Raw genomic sequence first — 14082 nt, 5'->3', positions numbered from 1 at the left:
TATATGTAAGTGCATGATTAACAGATGACTGGCTGGTGATATGTTCCACTGCTAAAAAGAGGGATATCCTGACGTTTTCAGTGGCAAAATATGAAAAACTACAGTGGACAGGTGTGGAAGAGCTGTGGAGTCTCTCTTACTTGACCAGTGAATTGTGAGGGCTTTTCTGCTATCCTTCAGACAGGAGCACATTCGAGAGCTGGACTGGCTAGTGTCCTTGCTTCGTGCTCTTAAATTGTATATTGCTAGTTAATCTGGGCATTAGGTGGGAATGTTAAGATTGGAGAAGATACTCCATGTTGTTGTTGATAACTGGAATAAACCTCTACCTATTACCTTGCCAAATTCTGAGAGTCTTTCATTAGTGCCCCATATATTTGTCACTCGTTTAAGTATCTATATGATGGTCACTTTTGCTTGAGGGGTGGTTGTGAACTTAAAACTATTTTTGTATGACAGGTCACAGTAATGAAAGGCAGTAGTAGGAATAAGGATCATTCGACAGAAGGAGAAGGAACTGGGAAGCGACCAAAAAGAAAGTGTCTTCAGTGGCATCCCCTGCTTGCCAAGAAACTCCTTGACTTCTCTGAAGAGGAAGAGGAAGAAGAAGAAGAGGAAGATATTGATAAGGTAGACTTCATTGGATGCTTTGACCGTAGAAGGTTAATGGTGGGTCACATTCTCCCTAGCTGTGTTTTTGTTTTGTTTTCTTCTTTCTGTTCTCTTTTGTGAATAAACACAGCTAATGAAAAGAAGTGATGCTGTGGCCATAAGGCTGTAAAGGTAAATAGCAAATAACACAGAAAAGTGAGCTGTCAACCACGCTTTTAAAATCTCAGACAAAGCTCTGTTTTTTAGAGTTAGACAGTAAGAGTTTTAACAAGGTTGTTTTGATAACATGTTACATATCTTGGTCTTGATTGTTCAAGGCGGGTTTTTGACACGGGGTTTTTTTAATTGTTCATGTTAGACATGAAGTTAACCTGTGCTTAGTAGCTTTTAGTGGCTTTGAGGACATACCAAGCTAATGCTTTTCTTTCTTTTTTTAAGGATTAAAAAGTACAAAGATTAAAAGAGAAAAAAGAAGAAAAAGCTGTCAAAAATTTTTACTGTCTTTGTATGTGAAATTCAACTTATCCTTCAGAATATTGAGAGCACAGGTGGAATAGTCTCTCTTTTGTTTGATGCTTGGTATTTTGGTATTGTTCAATGATGCTGGCCTTACCCTTTTTTCATAAGGATCCCACAATGTGGCACCTCACAAATGTACAGTTAGACTCATCCTCTGTAACAAGAAGTGGGAATGGGAGATAATGGGTTTTGGAGACGTGATGTTTCCGTCATGTGGATAACGTTCATATCTGCATCTCCTTGATGCTTTGCTAGGGCAGGAAGGGAGAGGTCAGTGCTGAGGAGACTGCCTTGAGCCACACACTGATAAGCGTGACCTTGACAAGGATAAGGAGCAACAAGGAGGAGCCTGATACTCTGAGAGTGCTTTCTATTGACCTTACAGGTCGCTTGCCACAATGTGGCATAAAACAGCCCTGTTGCAGTTAGGTAGGAGATGGTTTTCTATCTTGTACGGTCTTTTGTGGTGCTGCATCCCTTGCAGGAGTGATAGGCTGGTCTGTGAGCGGAGAGAGCATATTTTGCCAGTGTATTCTGTTGAGAATTGCCCTCTGGCTCCGACTGGGCAGCTGTGCAGTGGCTGCACTGCAGCACAGCTCATAGGCCGAGTAAGGAACGGCAGGAGATGGGGAACAACTATTACCTATGCACTTCCCTTTCTGTGCACTTTGTAGTTGCAAAGACAGGTGATTGAGGTCCAAGGTAGCTCTGCTCACCTCATCCCACTGAGATGATTTCTAGGTTGTAGGAAGGATCTCCTCCCTCCAGCCCCTTTAGGACTGTTACTAGAGAATGTTCCTCAGCTTAGAAATCTGCTCTACTTGCAAGTCGGAGTTTAAGTCTTGCAAGAGAGCATGAATGAACATTGGACCGTCAGGTGAGGAGATTTGATGTGGAACTGCAGGTCTTCTGGATGGAACGGATGGCCTTTGGAGACAGCCGTGTGTACCCGTGTGCGTCTCCCTCGTTCACACACGGCATACACAGGCTCTCAGTCTCCGTGAGAAGTGTGGATAACTGAGGTTACACCCCTTCCCTTTTGGTTCTGCTAGGTGCCGCTCCTTGGCGTTGACGGTTTAGAGCAGGATGCTGATGAAACCGAAGATGACGAGTCCTCAGAGCAACGAGCTCGCCGACCAATGAATGCGTTTCTCTTGTTCTGCAAACGCCATCGCTCTCTTGTGCGAAAAGAACACCCTCGCCTCGATAATCGTGGCGCAACCAAGATCTTGGCAGATTGGTGGGCTGTTCTAGATCCAAAAGAAAAGCAGAAATACACTGACATGGCCAAGGAGGTATGTTCTGTCTGAATGATGGAAGTAAAGGGAGTTCATTACATATTTGTCTGTCTTCTGTTTCTCTGTGTATTAAATGTTTTCTGTGGGGTCTTTCTCTTCCCTGAATTCCTCAGCTTCCCCAGTGGGATTATGGTGCCCAGAGCAGCTGCTGTTCTTGCTTTGATTCACTTGGTCCTTTGGACCAGAATGAAAAGAAATTGGTCCATGTACACAAACTAACCTGGCTCTAGTAGTGATTGGTACAAATATATGCACTTTGTGATAGATATCACCTGATAATTCCTGTGGTACAAGCATTAACACATGGATAGTGGCCAATTGAAAACAATAACATAACAGTTCAGTGTCAGTTGACTTGTGATACTTAGCTCAAGCTGTGCATTTGTCGATAATACAGGTTGCTATTGTAATACAGGTGGACTAAACCAAAAGCATAGTCAAGAAATCTAGTCCCTTTTTACTTTTGACGCTAAAGAATTTAAAAATTGTTAGTGTTCCATGAAGTACTCTCCCTATGTAATGTTAACCAGTTTCTGACAGAAGCAACCTTTGGTGAGGCAGAGTCCAATACCCGAATCAGAGAGCAATACATAGTCAAAGCCCTTTAACTGGGAGCAAGGAAAAGAGATTTATCCTCATATTTCACAAAATATCTTTACGTCAACTTAAAATTTAAATGAGGCTTTTTAAGAAATAGCTTGCTTGGTAAGCTGGCCCCAAGAAGGCTGTGGATATCGATAGTAGAATGAGAGAGACACAGCCAGTAACAGCCAGTGATAACATCACCCCAAAACAGATCCGTGTAATTACCTGTGTGATGTAGATTGCAGGTAACCATTGAATTCAATCTTAGAAAAAATAATGGAGAGCCAGTGAGAAGGAAGAACATCTCTCTCATTTGTGGAGTAACGCTAGCGCACTACAAGAAGTAGAGATAGCTGTGAAATGATAGGGGAAACTATTAACCGTACCTGCCTTGTCACGCGAAGTTGTCTGCTACTGTTAGTGCATGTATATAAGGTCTGGCTGTTCAATAGTTTGTGTGAACATGGAAAGGTCCACAGGAAAAATGAAGTGTTCTGCATGGCAGGTCTTACCTCTGTAGTTCCCCGTCTGTGACACAGTGTTGAAATACTTGAGTCTCAGCTTTGCCCAACCATTCCTGATTTGTTCTGCATTCCCACTTAGAAATTAGCGATGCTTCTTGAAATGTGTGGGAGAAGGGCAATTAGGAGATCCAGTACAGATACAGAGGAAGAAAAGATGAAAATGAAGAAATAATTTTTGGAAGAAACAAACCTGATGTGACTGTTTTTCTTAGCCTTTTGTCTTGCTGAAGGAAACTCATTCATTAAGAAGGAAAATAATTGCAGAACTTCTGTATGAAGTGAAAGATCTGAAACTATTAATCATATTGTTGTAGAAATTATTGTTCCTGTAGTGATTTATTTATTTTTCTTGGCATGAAGAACAAATTGCGTATTCAACGTCAAAGCATAACAATAAATCTAAGTAGTTCACATCATTACAACTAGTTCCAAGAATGTGTAGAAGAGAGATAGCGTATAATTTTTATGCTTTAAACAGTTGTATTTTACAACAATAATTAGCAGCTATAATGTACTATTGAATATATTTGGGCCTTCTTCACCAACAGGCCTATTCCCTGTGTGTGGATTGCTTGTTTTGTTTTAACACTTGCTTTTGTAGCTAGGCTTACTGCTGAGGCTGTCAGAAAGATGTTAATGTCAACTCTAGTGCGAACCATTTATTAGTATTTTTCTTTTTCCTAAGGAGAGCTTGTTTAAAAGTCAAGAAGGTGCACGCCTTTGGAAGGACATAAAATTACCATTGTACCAATAATCTTCTGTTTGAGTACCTACATATATGAGCACATTGAGGTTTAAAATACAGTGCTACTTAAATGTAGCTCTTCAGTGCCCTTTGACTTCCAGTTTTTACCACATAGCCTCTAGCCACTGCCCTGGCAGGGCATTCATCTCCCAAAGGACCCTGTGTCATATCTGCGCTACCCCTACAACATGTCTTGTGTACTCTGAGCATCTGAATCGCTCTTCCAGAGATATGAATGGGCCTGACAGAGGTGGCCCCTACCGCAGTGGCTGCAACCCTGTTGTTTTACAGTCTCGAGAATGTTTTTACTACTTGAAGCCAGAATTTACAAAGCCAGTTAGCTTAGATCCAGCTTCAAGCAAGCAGCTTGCAGTTTCTCACCTGCTTAGTACCAGCAACTAATACTCTCTCAGCAGTGTGCAAATCAAGGCATTGGCATATTTACTTACACATATCTAGCTGTAGGCAAGATCTAGGATTTTGGAAGATAGTGAGGCACCCGAACATTTTGCCAGGTGGAATTATGAGAAGTTTTCTATTGGGCTGGACATCTATCCGTGATTCCCACTGAGAGGATGATCAGGTCTATGGTTCATTTAGGCACTTCTGGAAAATCCTACTATGTACCTGTCTGTACCTTGGAGTGCCTTAATTTCCTAGAAAAACTGCCCCCATGTTCTCTCTGTTTTCAGTCTTGTGGTTTGTGGTCTGTTGTAGCAACACCTACCCCAGAGACTTCATACTGTGCCTGCAGAGTTCAGTGTCCACTTCTGCTGGTGTCTTCTGTAGGAGCAGGCTTTCTGTTTGTATCCTACAAACTTTGTACATCAACTTAACTTTGAAAGCTTCATTCTAGAGCATTTAAGCCCAGTAGCTGATAAATAGTTCCAAGTGGAACCACAAGCGTTCCTGCCGTTTGTTAGCATTTCTCTTCACTGAGGGGAGAAGGAATTTTGGCCACTCATAAATATGCTCCAGCAGTTTTAGTTACTACAATAAATAGGGGTAGTGTTCTTCTGTTAACTCTTACAGGGCTTACTGGGAATATTCGGCTGCCTTGGAAAATATCCAGTGAGATTATTATTGTTCAAGCCTTGTTTCCCGTGCTAGAAAACACATTTGTTTTTAAATACATCTTTGCATTGGCAAGATCCAGGCAGTCAGGATTGCTGCTGCCATTCAGTGGCAGAGCTGAACGCTTCTCTCCACGAGTGCTCGGCCGGTGGTTTCGCAGGTACAATCAGCCCAACTGGGAGCTTGCTGTCCTTGCTATGGTGCTGCTTTGGCAGCTGCCTGGGGGTAGGAGGGGACAAGTGTCCTGGCTTCCTGGCTGGAGTCTGGCAAGTTCACTGGGTGACGTATGGACCGTAACATGTAATGTGAACCCTGCGTCCCTCAGGAGTGAAAAACGGAGTGCAGTATTTTCTGGGGATTTTTTTTTTTTTTTGGTTAGGTCTCTGGGTTTCATGTGACGTTTAATAGCCAGTTGGTGGGATTTAAACATACATTTAAAGTTAAGCACGTTCTAACTGCTGCTCTGAGGTGTATCTGGAATTCACTTGCGAGCTCCTGTTCCCACCACACTGGAGAAAGCAAATCTTTTTTTTATTTGGTGATGAAAGCAACTCCGGGAGTTGCACTGAAGCGCAGCACCTTTCTTAACCTCAGCTCTAAAGTGGCACTGGTCCCACTGCATAAGGCATCCTTCCCCAGGCTTTCACAAAACAGAAACGAGACATCAGACCGATCCCACAAACATATCCTGTGGTTTTTTTTTATCTTACTTGGAACTTCAGGACATGACCCTGCCAGGCCATCCCTGCCACTCATGTGTGGGAACCAAGGCGGTGTCTTTGCATTCCAGGTTAAGGACTTACCTCCCCCCGCCCCGAGCAACTTTAGGGACGTCCTTAGACTGGCTGTGTTGGTTTACTGCACAGTTGGTCGAATGAAGGAAAACAGTAAGCTCCACTGTTGTCTTTGACATTTTCTCATTACTGTGTAGCGCATTTAAGTTATCTTCTCGTGACCTGGCAAGTAGAATCTATCATTTCATTTTAGGCCTTAGTCTAATAGTTACAAAAATCAATACTGAAAGTCTTTCTGAGATTTGGATCAGGCCCCTCTGTGCATTTTATAAAACTACTTCTTGGCCATTGTTTAACTTTTTACATTTTCTTTTTCGCTTATCTTGAGTGTTGAATATGTGAAAGGGGCCAATGAATTGTCCTTCCTCAATTTGCTCCGTCCCCTTCGGATAGTGCAGTTGATGTTCACTTCTTGGCTTTGCAGAGGAAAAAAATCCATTAATACACCATCTCACTTGAATTGCCCCTGTTGGAAACTGATTAAAAGCTTATTGCTGCCTCGTCTTGCAAATGGCATGCGTTCTGGTTCTCATTTGATGGGCAGCCTGTCAGCTTGTCAAATTACTCCATAGAATAATTCAATTACTCAAAGCAGCAATGCTGATATGAAGAGCTTATGTACCTCATTGCTAGTGATTCTGTGCTTTTCACTCTGCAGGCTGGAAACATGATTTGTGAGTGGGCTGTGGCTTTAACAATGGAAGGCAAAGCTGCTTCTCTCTGTATTTCCTTTCTGCCTCTTCTCTTACCCCCTCCCCTTTCCTTCCCTCCACCAGGCTATTTTTGTGGTGTACTGCGCTCCCAAACCAAACTGAGGGAAAGGGAAAAGGCGCGAGGTGAGAGGTGTCACAGTCCCTAGTTTGCAGATTTAATACATACACCCTATTCAGAAAATACAATGTGTATGTGGGTCAGCGGTCCCTGCAGATTTTTATTATTTATAGCCATTTCTATAAATACAGGACTTCACACAGTGGGTTCACACGGTGCTGTGCTTCTTGTAAACTGAATTGTTTTCATCCTTGCAACAGTCTGGAGGTAGCAAGTACCAGCTGATAGATTAAGGTGGAAACGAAAGTAAGCGATACACATGCGATGGTGATCCTGCCACAAGGCATGCCGCTTATTCATCTGGGAAAACACTGCAGTGACTCTATCAGAGGACAAGGTTTTCAGTGCTATTTCTGTGTTTGATACCCAAGGGATTTTTTTCCCCTCTGCCTGTGTTTCTGTGTGGGCATGTGCATGAAACATAGGTGCTTCTCTGTGCCGTAACTGAGACCGATGACAGCTGGGTGGGTGGGAACGTGTTATCACGGAAGAAACTTCCTGCAGCTGCCCTGACATGTACTTCAGGATAAAACTGCTCTTTTGGTCGTTTGCCACCATCGAGAGCTGCCTGAGTTCATGAGGAGGTATTGGGTTCCTTCTCCCTGTGGTCAGCACTAGTACTTACTGGGTAGGCTCCCACAGCAGCCAGTGCTATACACCCCTATCAGTTGTTAGGCAAACATTTGCAGCTGGAATGTGTGGCATGTTCCTCTGATTCACCCGTTCTCCACCTTGCATAGCAACACATTTAAAATACTGAAATGTGCTCTTTTTATTGCTGTTAAAATTCAAAAATCTTGGTTTGGTCTGGTCAGCAAGATACTTGGAAAACGTCACTATTGCATTTTGTGAATAAAACAGGTCACCATCCTTCCCCCTACCCCCCAAACTCTGTAGGATCTAGACCTTTTCCCCCCACCCCCCATGTGTAGTCTGGCTTGGTTCGTTTTGCTGCCTCATACCAAGAATATAGCAAACAACTTAAATGCATGCTGTGTGCTCAAGGACAAAGAAAGTTTTAAATGGTCCCAGTTTATTTTATGCAGTCATGCACCATGGTACATTTTGGAAGGAATGCTGGGATGATGTATCAGAAGTCACTGAAAATGAGATGATACTGGTAGTGGTTTATTTTCGGTGCCTGGTTTGGGAAAGCATATACTCAAATATTCTGAAATACAGAACTATTAGAGAAAAATGAGTGCGAGGTAAGGAGCATCATGCTGCATTTGTTGCTAAATATATGTTTTCATTTCATTCAAACTAGAAAGTAAACAAAGATTGTACCTGCAAAAGAATTCAAATAGCTGCCTGTTTCCCAGAGAGTGAGCATACCATCACTGGGGAGCAGTTTGCAGGACCAGAACTTCAGCCTGCTCTGGGTGATAAACCCTCAGGAGAGGAAAGAGAAACCCCACTTTTTAAAATAGAGCTCTACTTATCTTAATATTTCTTCTTAATAGATTGTGTTGGTGGTCAGACTCTAAGCATGTGATTAAACTGTTAAAAAATAAAGATATTTAAGGATTATTTACTGTATTAAATCCTCTTACATGCGGTGTACTCTATTGCCCTGTGGACAGTATAATGTCATGACTGGCATGACTGGTAATTTTCCTTTTCTTTTCTAGTACAAGGATGCATTTATGAAGGCAAATCCAGGGTACAAGTGGTGCCCCACAACAAACAAACCTGTGAAAACTCAGACACCTGCTGTTACAAACAGGAAAAAACTATGGGCCTTTGCAACAGATTCTGCAAAAGATTTACCAAGCCCAAGAAAAGTGACAAAAAGCGAAGAAATGCCACAGCTTAACTTCGGGATGGCAGGTGAGATTTCCATCCATGTTACTTAAATGTAGCATCCTCATTTTGTTTGAGGACGTGGCGTTGAAATCGAACTGTGATACCAGTTTTCTTTACTGCACGTGGTACTTTGCTGCACGTGTAGCGCAAATAACTTTATGTCCCAAATTAGGTTGCCAAGACTCTAGTTAGACCTCTGCATAACAACTTTCTAAACTTTTCCTTAGTGCATGATTGCTTTCAAGAGTCGAGTCCAGATATACCCATATCCCATTTGGGGTCCAGATTTGATTGGTTTTTTTAATTCCACCTTATCTGCTGTTAGAGATTTTCATTTTCTAGTCAAAAAGGAAAATGCTGATTGTGTGCATTCTTTTTCTCTTTCATAGAGCGCTGTACTATGTTTAGTAACTTACTGTTTACAAAAATGATTTATGGGTGTCTATGAAGCTGGAGGTGTTAACGTTCTTGTGGATGAATGTACTGCCGGAGCTAACTTTTTGTATTTAAATCAAGAGAAGAGTAATTTAATTTCACTTAAAATATGCTCTTTTGCCCATTATACCTTGGAGGGGCAGATTCTAACCTTTTAAACATATAAAAAAAACCCCAAACAAATCTGTGAATAAGTGTGGGTGGAGCGCCTGAATTGGTGAAAGGCAGAGATAATCTCTCACTGATACTCACAAATAGCAGAACTGTTACAGTCATGACCTTGAAATACAGAGACATTAATGTTAAATACTGTCAGCTTAAGAACCTAACAGTCAAGGTAGAAAATAGTTTTTTTCCCCACCACCCTTTTTTCTTTTTTTTTTTTTTCTTCCCCCTTTTTTGCAGTTTAAAGTTTCTAATTTTATAAATACTGATGTATTTGAAACTTTGTCATATCCTACCTAGTTTATGACAAGTATGTGGCAGATAGGACTTTTCTGCTTAGAGAGATCGTGAGCTGGAGAGTGGAAAGTGGTTTTATGGAACAAGTGTAAAAGGATGAAAAGGGATAAAAAGGCATGTATACCTTTTTGCCAGTATAGTGGTATGAAAATTCCTGTAATGAAATTCCTTCTGGCTATGAAGGAACTGTGAAATGTGATCAAAATAAAGTTTTTCGTGCTACGTAGTTATGATATATGGGAGACCAGTTCTAAAAATTGCAAACCCCTTCATCCTGTTCTGCTTTTGCTATCAGAGGAGTAACTTCTATGCCCCTTAAAGATTTATTGACTTAACATGAAGAGCAAGTAATAGGCCTTGGTCTACCTGTCTGCCATCCCCAGCTGCTCCTGCTGGGCTATCCAAATGTAGAGTTTCTGAGTACAGAGAGATCTTGAATCAACACCTGTCAGAGCAGAGGACAGAGAACTTAAGAACTGATTAGAAACTAATCTAATCCATTGTTTTATCTATAGAGCCATTTCATTTCTGAAGAAGGTCCTTTTGTGCTGTGCTTTTTTTTTTTTTTTTTTTTTTTTTAACTGCAGACTGAGTCAATGAGCATAGTAATTCATAGGGGTCTCACTCCAGTCCTCTTGTCAATGAAGCCTGGCTATTTCTTGAGTATAACAGTAGCTCGTAAAGTAACGACAGCTTCTGACAGAGATGTTAGCAGCATCCAAATCATGACAAGTCTGTCATGCCAAATGGATTACTGTTTTGTCAACTATATACCAATTCGTGCTAAATATGATTTGTTGTGTTCTTCTCTCCTTGACTTCATGTGAAAGTTCAATTTAACTCTGGCTCTTCTACCCAGCACAACCTGATGAACTAAAATGAACTAAATGATGAACCACCTCAGAAACACTTTTACCTTTGAAATGCCACTGACTGTCTTGAATCTTCAAGGCAGATAGATTCCTTAGGACAGGGATTACATGATTTCCGGAATCATTCCAGGAAATGTATTTTATTTGTTGGTAGGTGTCAATCCTGTCTTGATTGCTTTTTACGTATTACATTTCATTTTGGCAAATGTAATATGGAGAGAGTAAGATCTTCCTTTCTTTTTTTTAAGTCCCACACAGGCCATATCTCTCCTTTATTTCTGGCATTCTAACAATAACCACCCCACTTTTAAGCCTCTTGTGTTGACCTATCATTGCATCAAGAACCTGAGGTGTGGCACCAGCACTGGGCTTCTGACCTGCAGACCCCCCTAGTGGTGTCCTTACTTACGCAGCCTGGAAGTTGTAATTTTTTCTCATGACCTGGCTTACCTGTGATCTGTTGTAGGGCATAGGGCAAAGACAAACGCTGTTCGCTGGTGAACGTGACCGTTGCAGCATCTACCCTCACAACTGCAGAGCTAAGTGAGCAACAGCTTTGCTATACAAATGTGCAAGTCTCTCAATACTTTCACATTTCTGCATCAGAAGAAAACCATCTGAGACAAAAAGCTTTCTAGTGAAGCAAAGGGTGGAAAAAAGATACTTCCTGGAGTAGGCAATATACTGATAGAGGTGCAATTTTTGTTTTTCAGAACGAAGCTTAATTCTGCACCCAGGTAAAAGTTAGTTGAAACTGATACCTGTTGGCCTTCTTTCTGCTTAGTTCTTCCTCAGTTCATTCTTTCCTCTGACTGAAAAATGGCAATGATGAACAAGCCAGCCTGCTGAGTTTCTAACCAGGCCAATACTAATAAAGTACGTCATTCCCAAATAGTGAGATGGTTTTAAGTTTCATCAGTACTAAAAGCTATTGAAAGTCACGAATAGCCTCCCATTTTGCAAGTCAAATATGTGTGCTATTTTCTCACTACTGTTGATTTAACTGTAAATTGCTTTAAAATAACACTTAAAATTCTTAATTTTTCATACCAGTAGGTTCTTAATGCCATAAGAGAAACATTGTTGTGCTGAGAAGGCACTATAAACATATGGCAGTGTTTGCGAATGTACATTTTGTTTTTCCTTAGATGAAGTTACTTTGTAATTTGAAACCTTAGTGGAAGGATTTTTGTTTCTGTCCTGATCAGACATCTAAGGCCCTCTGCTAGCTGCAGCATAAGTATTCAAGTTGTTTAAGCACCAAATTAAACTTTCACTTTCCACTTAGCTGTCATTTTTTTCCTTCCTCTTAATTTTTGTATTTAAATAAACAGTTTAAGTACTTGCTTACTTGGGGAAAAAACAGCCCTATCCTTGTCCTGTTATGCTAAGCTACTTATTTGAAGGGCAGAAAGCTGAGACCACCAAGAAGGTATTTAGAAGAGGGGGAAGAATTTTACAGCCATAAGCTGGGTGTTCTCCAGTTGGCCAAAACTGAGGAGGGGGAAGAAGACTCACAGGTAACTAAAGTGACACACAAGAGAGCAGCTGAGAGCCATCAGTGTGATGTGGGCATAACAAAGTTCTATACTGCAGTGTGTCAGGCAAAGTGTTTTCAGGAACTGTAGAGAAGAGTTAATGCCGTTGAACAGAGCACAGCTCATCTGACCTGGTTGCCCTGCTGGTCATCCATGTACAAGAAAGATTAACTCCACCTGGAATAACCGGAGAGGAGAGCTACAGGGATCTCTGGGACCATAGGAGATGGACATGCTTGGTGACAGCAGGAGAGCTTGATTTGCTTAGGCTAGGAAAGCAAGTGGAAGAACAGTAGGGTGACTCCTGTAAATGCAGAAGAGGGAAATACCATTTAGGGAGAACAGTTGTTTAATCTTAAAGATGCGGGCACCAGAAAAAATGTGTACCATCTGGCCCTGAGTAAATTTAAGCTGAAAACTGGAAGAAAGCCCTTAATGCTTAGAAGATCTGGGTTCTGCAACAGCCTTCCAATGGCAATAAAGAAAGTAGAAAGCAACCAGCCAAGCCCTTACTGTTTAATGTGGAGCTCGGTAAGTTTATGATGGGCCTGGAGATCTCTTCCCATCTCTCCTTCCTCCAAATTAACTGCCTGCTCACGCATTATCTTTCAAGATACGTGTTCACTTGTCACTTCTTAATTGCTGTAATGTCCTCTTGTTTGAAGGACTGAAGTGTTTCTGATCAAGTATTTTGATGGCAAAAAGTGCTGTGCTGACATTATCGCTTCACTTGTGAATTGTCCTTAGGTACTTGATGGCCCTTCCTGTTTTCTGTCTCCATTTCTTCAACCACTTCTTGTTACTAGATCCTACACTTCTGATAGTGCCTTGTCTCTTTGTAGAAACTTAGTATCTTTTGTTCCCTTTTGTATTTAAAAGTAAAAAGTTTAAAAAAACCCAAAACATCAAAACTACAAAAAACCCCACACACCTTCTGCTTGTTTATTATGGTAAAGGAAAAAGTTAATTCCAGTTGAACGTTAGGGTTGAAGCCAGATGCTATTTAGGCTGTGTTCTTAAAATAATGAGCCACTCTTCTATCCTTGAGATAGTGGATGAGCCTGGTTTATTCACATTGCTTTCCTCTGCTTCTATTTACTGCTGTTTTAAGAGAGTATTGAAAAAACTTACCCTGTGAATGTCAGTGCAAGATGCTGTCTGAGGGAGTACTTTTGGCAGCATCTGTGGTATTGAATTAAACAGCACCAGTGAGTATTCCCGTGAACCGGACCTTGATCATCTGTAGTGCTAAATCGTTTGGAGGTTTACAGGTACAGGTTTGGCCCATGTCAGCTGAAAAGCTCAACAAATTCCTCGGCACTGCTCACGAGTGGGAATGGGCCAGGGGATTTCCCAGTGGGCATTCTGGATGCAGCTATTCTGCATCCAAATTTTGCGTAATAAAATGCAACCAAATGGATGGGGATAATTGTGCCAGTTGGCCTCCATTCCAGGGAATGGTCCCGGGCACGTGTAATTTATTGTTGTGGAGAGAGTTTTGTATAGTTTAGTGAAAGGAAATTGGAAAACTTGAGTGCACGCTTAGTGAAACCTGGGGAAAGGTGCTTGTCTCTGATGTCTCGTCATTACTGAAGTTGGTGTCTTAGCAATACAGCAAGGATAATGCTTCCCTTTCTCTCACATTGTGGCTGTTGTGCGAGACATTTGGGCCACAGACTGTCTCCCTCTCTCTATGTGACACTCAGTTAAATCGGGCCCCTGCATTGCTTCCAAGGCAGTCCCCCAAAATCAGACAATTAGTCTTCATAATGATGAAAAGCAACCACTGTTCTGAGTGGAAAAGCCACGCCACGAGTAATGCAGTGCCAGCGCTCATTGCTTTCACTTCTTGTCGTCATTTTCCGAGCTCCTGAGGTGCAGGAAGGCTGGAGGCGAGAAGCTGTCAGCATCAAACGCTTGGAGAAAGAACATTTATATCTCCATTTTACTTTCCTCAATTATATATTGTATTGGCAGCGGACGACAA

At 41.6% G+C, this 14082-nt stretch overlaps 1 protein-coding gene across 1 annotated transcript in view; it reads left to right on the top strand.

The window, feature by feature from the left end:
• Positions 1–464: 464 nt before the first annotated feature.
• The window catches only part of BBX (bobby sox homolog (Drosophila)), a gene marked incomplete at its 3' end in the record, with an annotated part of 48132 nt that continues 34514 nt past the window's right edge, over positions 465–14082 (top strand). Inside the window, exons 1-3 of the mRNA XM_009577230.1 lie at positions 465–630; positions 2184–2426; positions 8614–8812. Of these exons, the coding sequence (XP_009575525.1) occupies positions 469–630; positions 2184–2426; positions 8614–8812 (604 nt within the window). The remainder of the gene's footprint in view (positions 631–2183; positions 2427–8613; positions 8813–14082) is intronic.

This window comes from Fulmarus glacialis, unplaced genomic scaffold (assembly GCF_000690835.1).
Source record: "Fulmarus glacialis isolate BGI_N327 unplaced genomic scaffold, ASM69083v1 scaffold710, whole genome shotgun sequence".
NCBI classification, from domain to species: Eukaryota; Metazoa; Chordata; class Aves; order Procellariiformes; family Procellariidae; genus Fulmarus; species Fulmarus glacialis.
The sequence above is the reverse complement of the archived record's forward strand: the minus strand, read 5'-3'. Positions and strand labels throughout refer to the sequence as shown.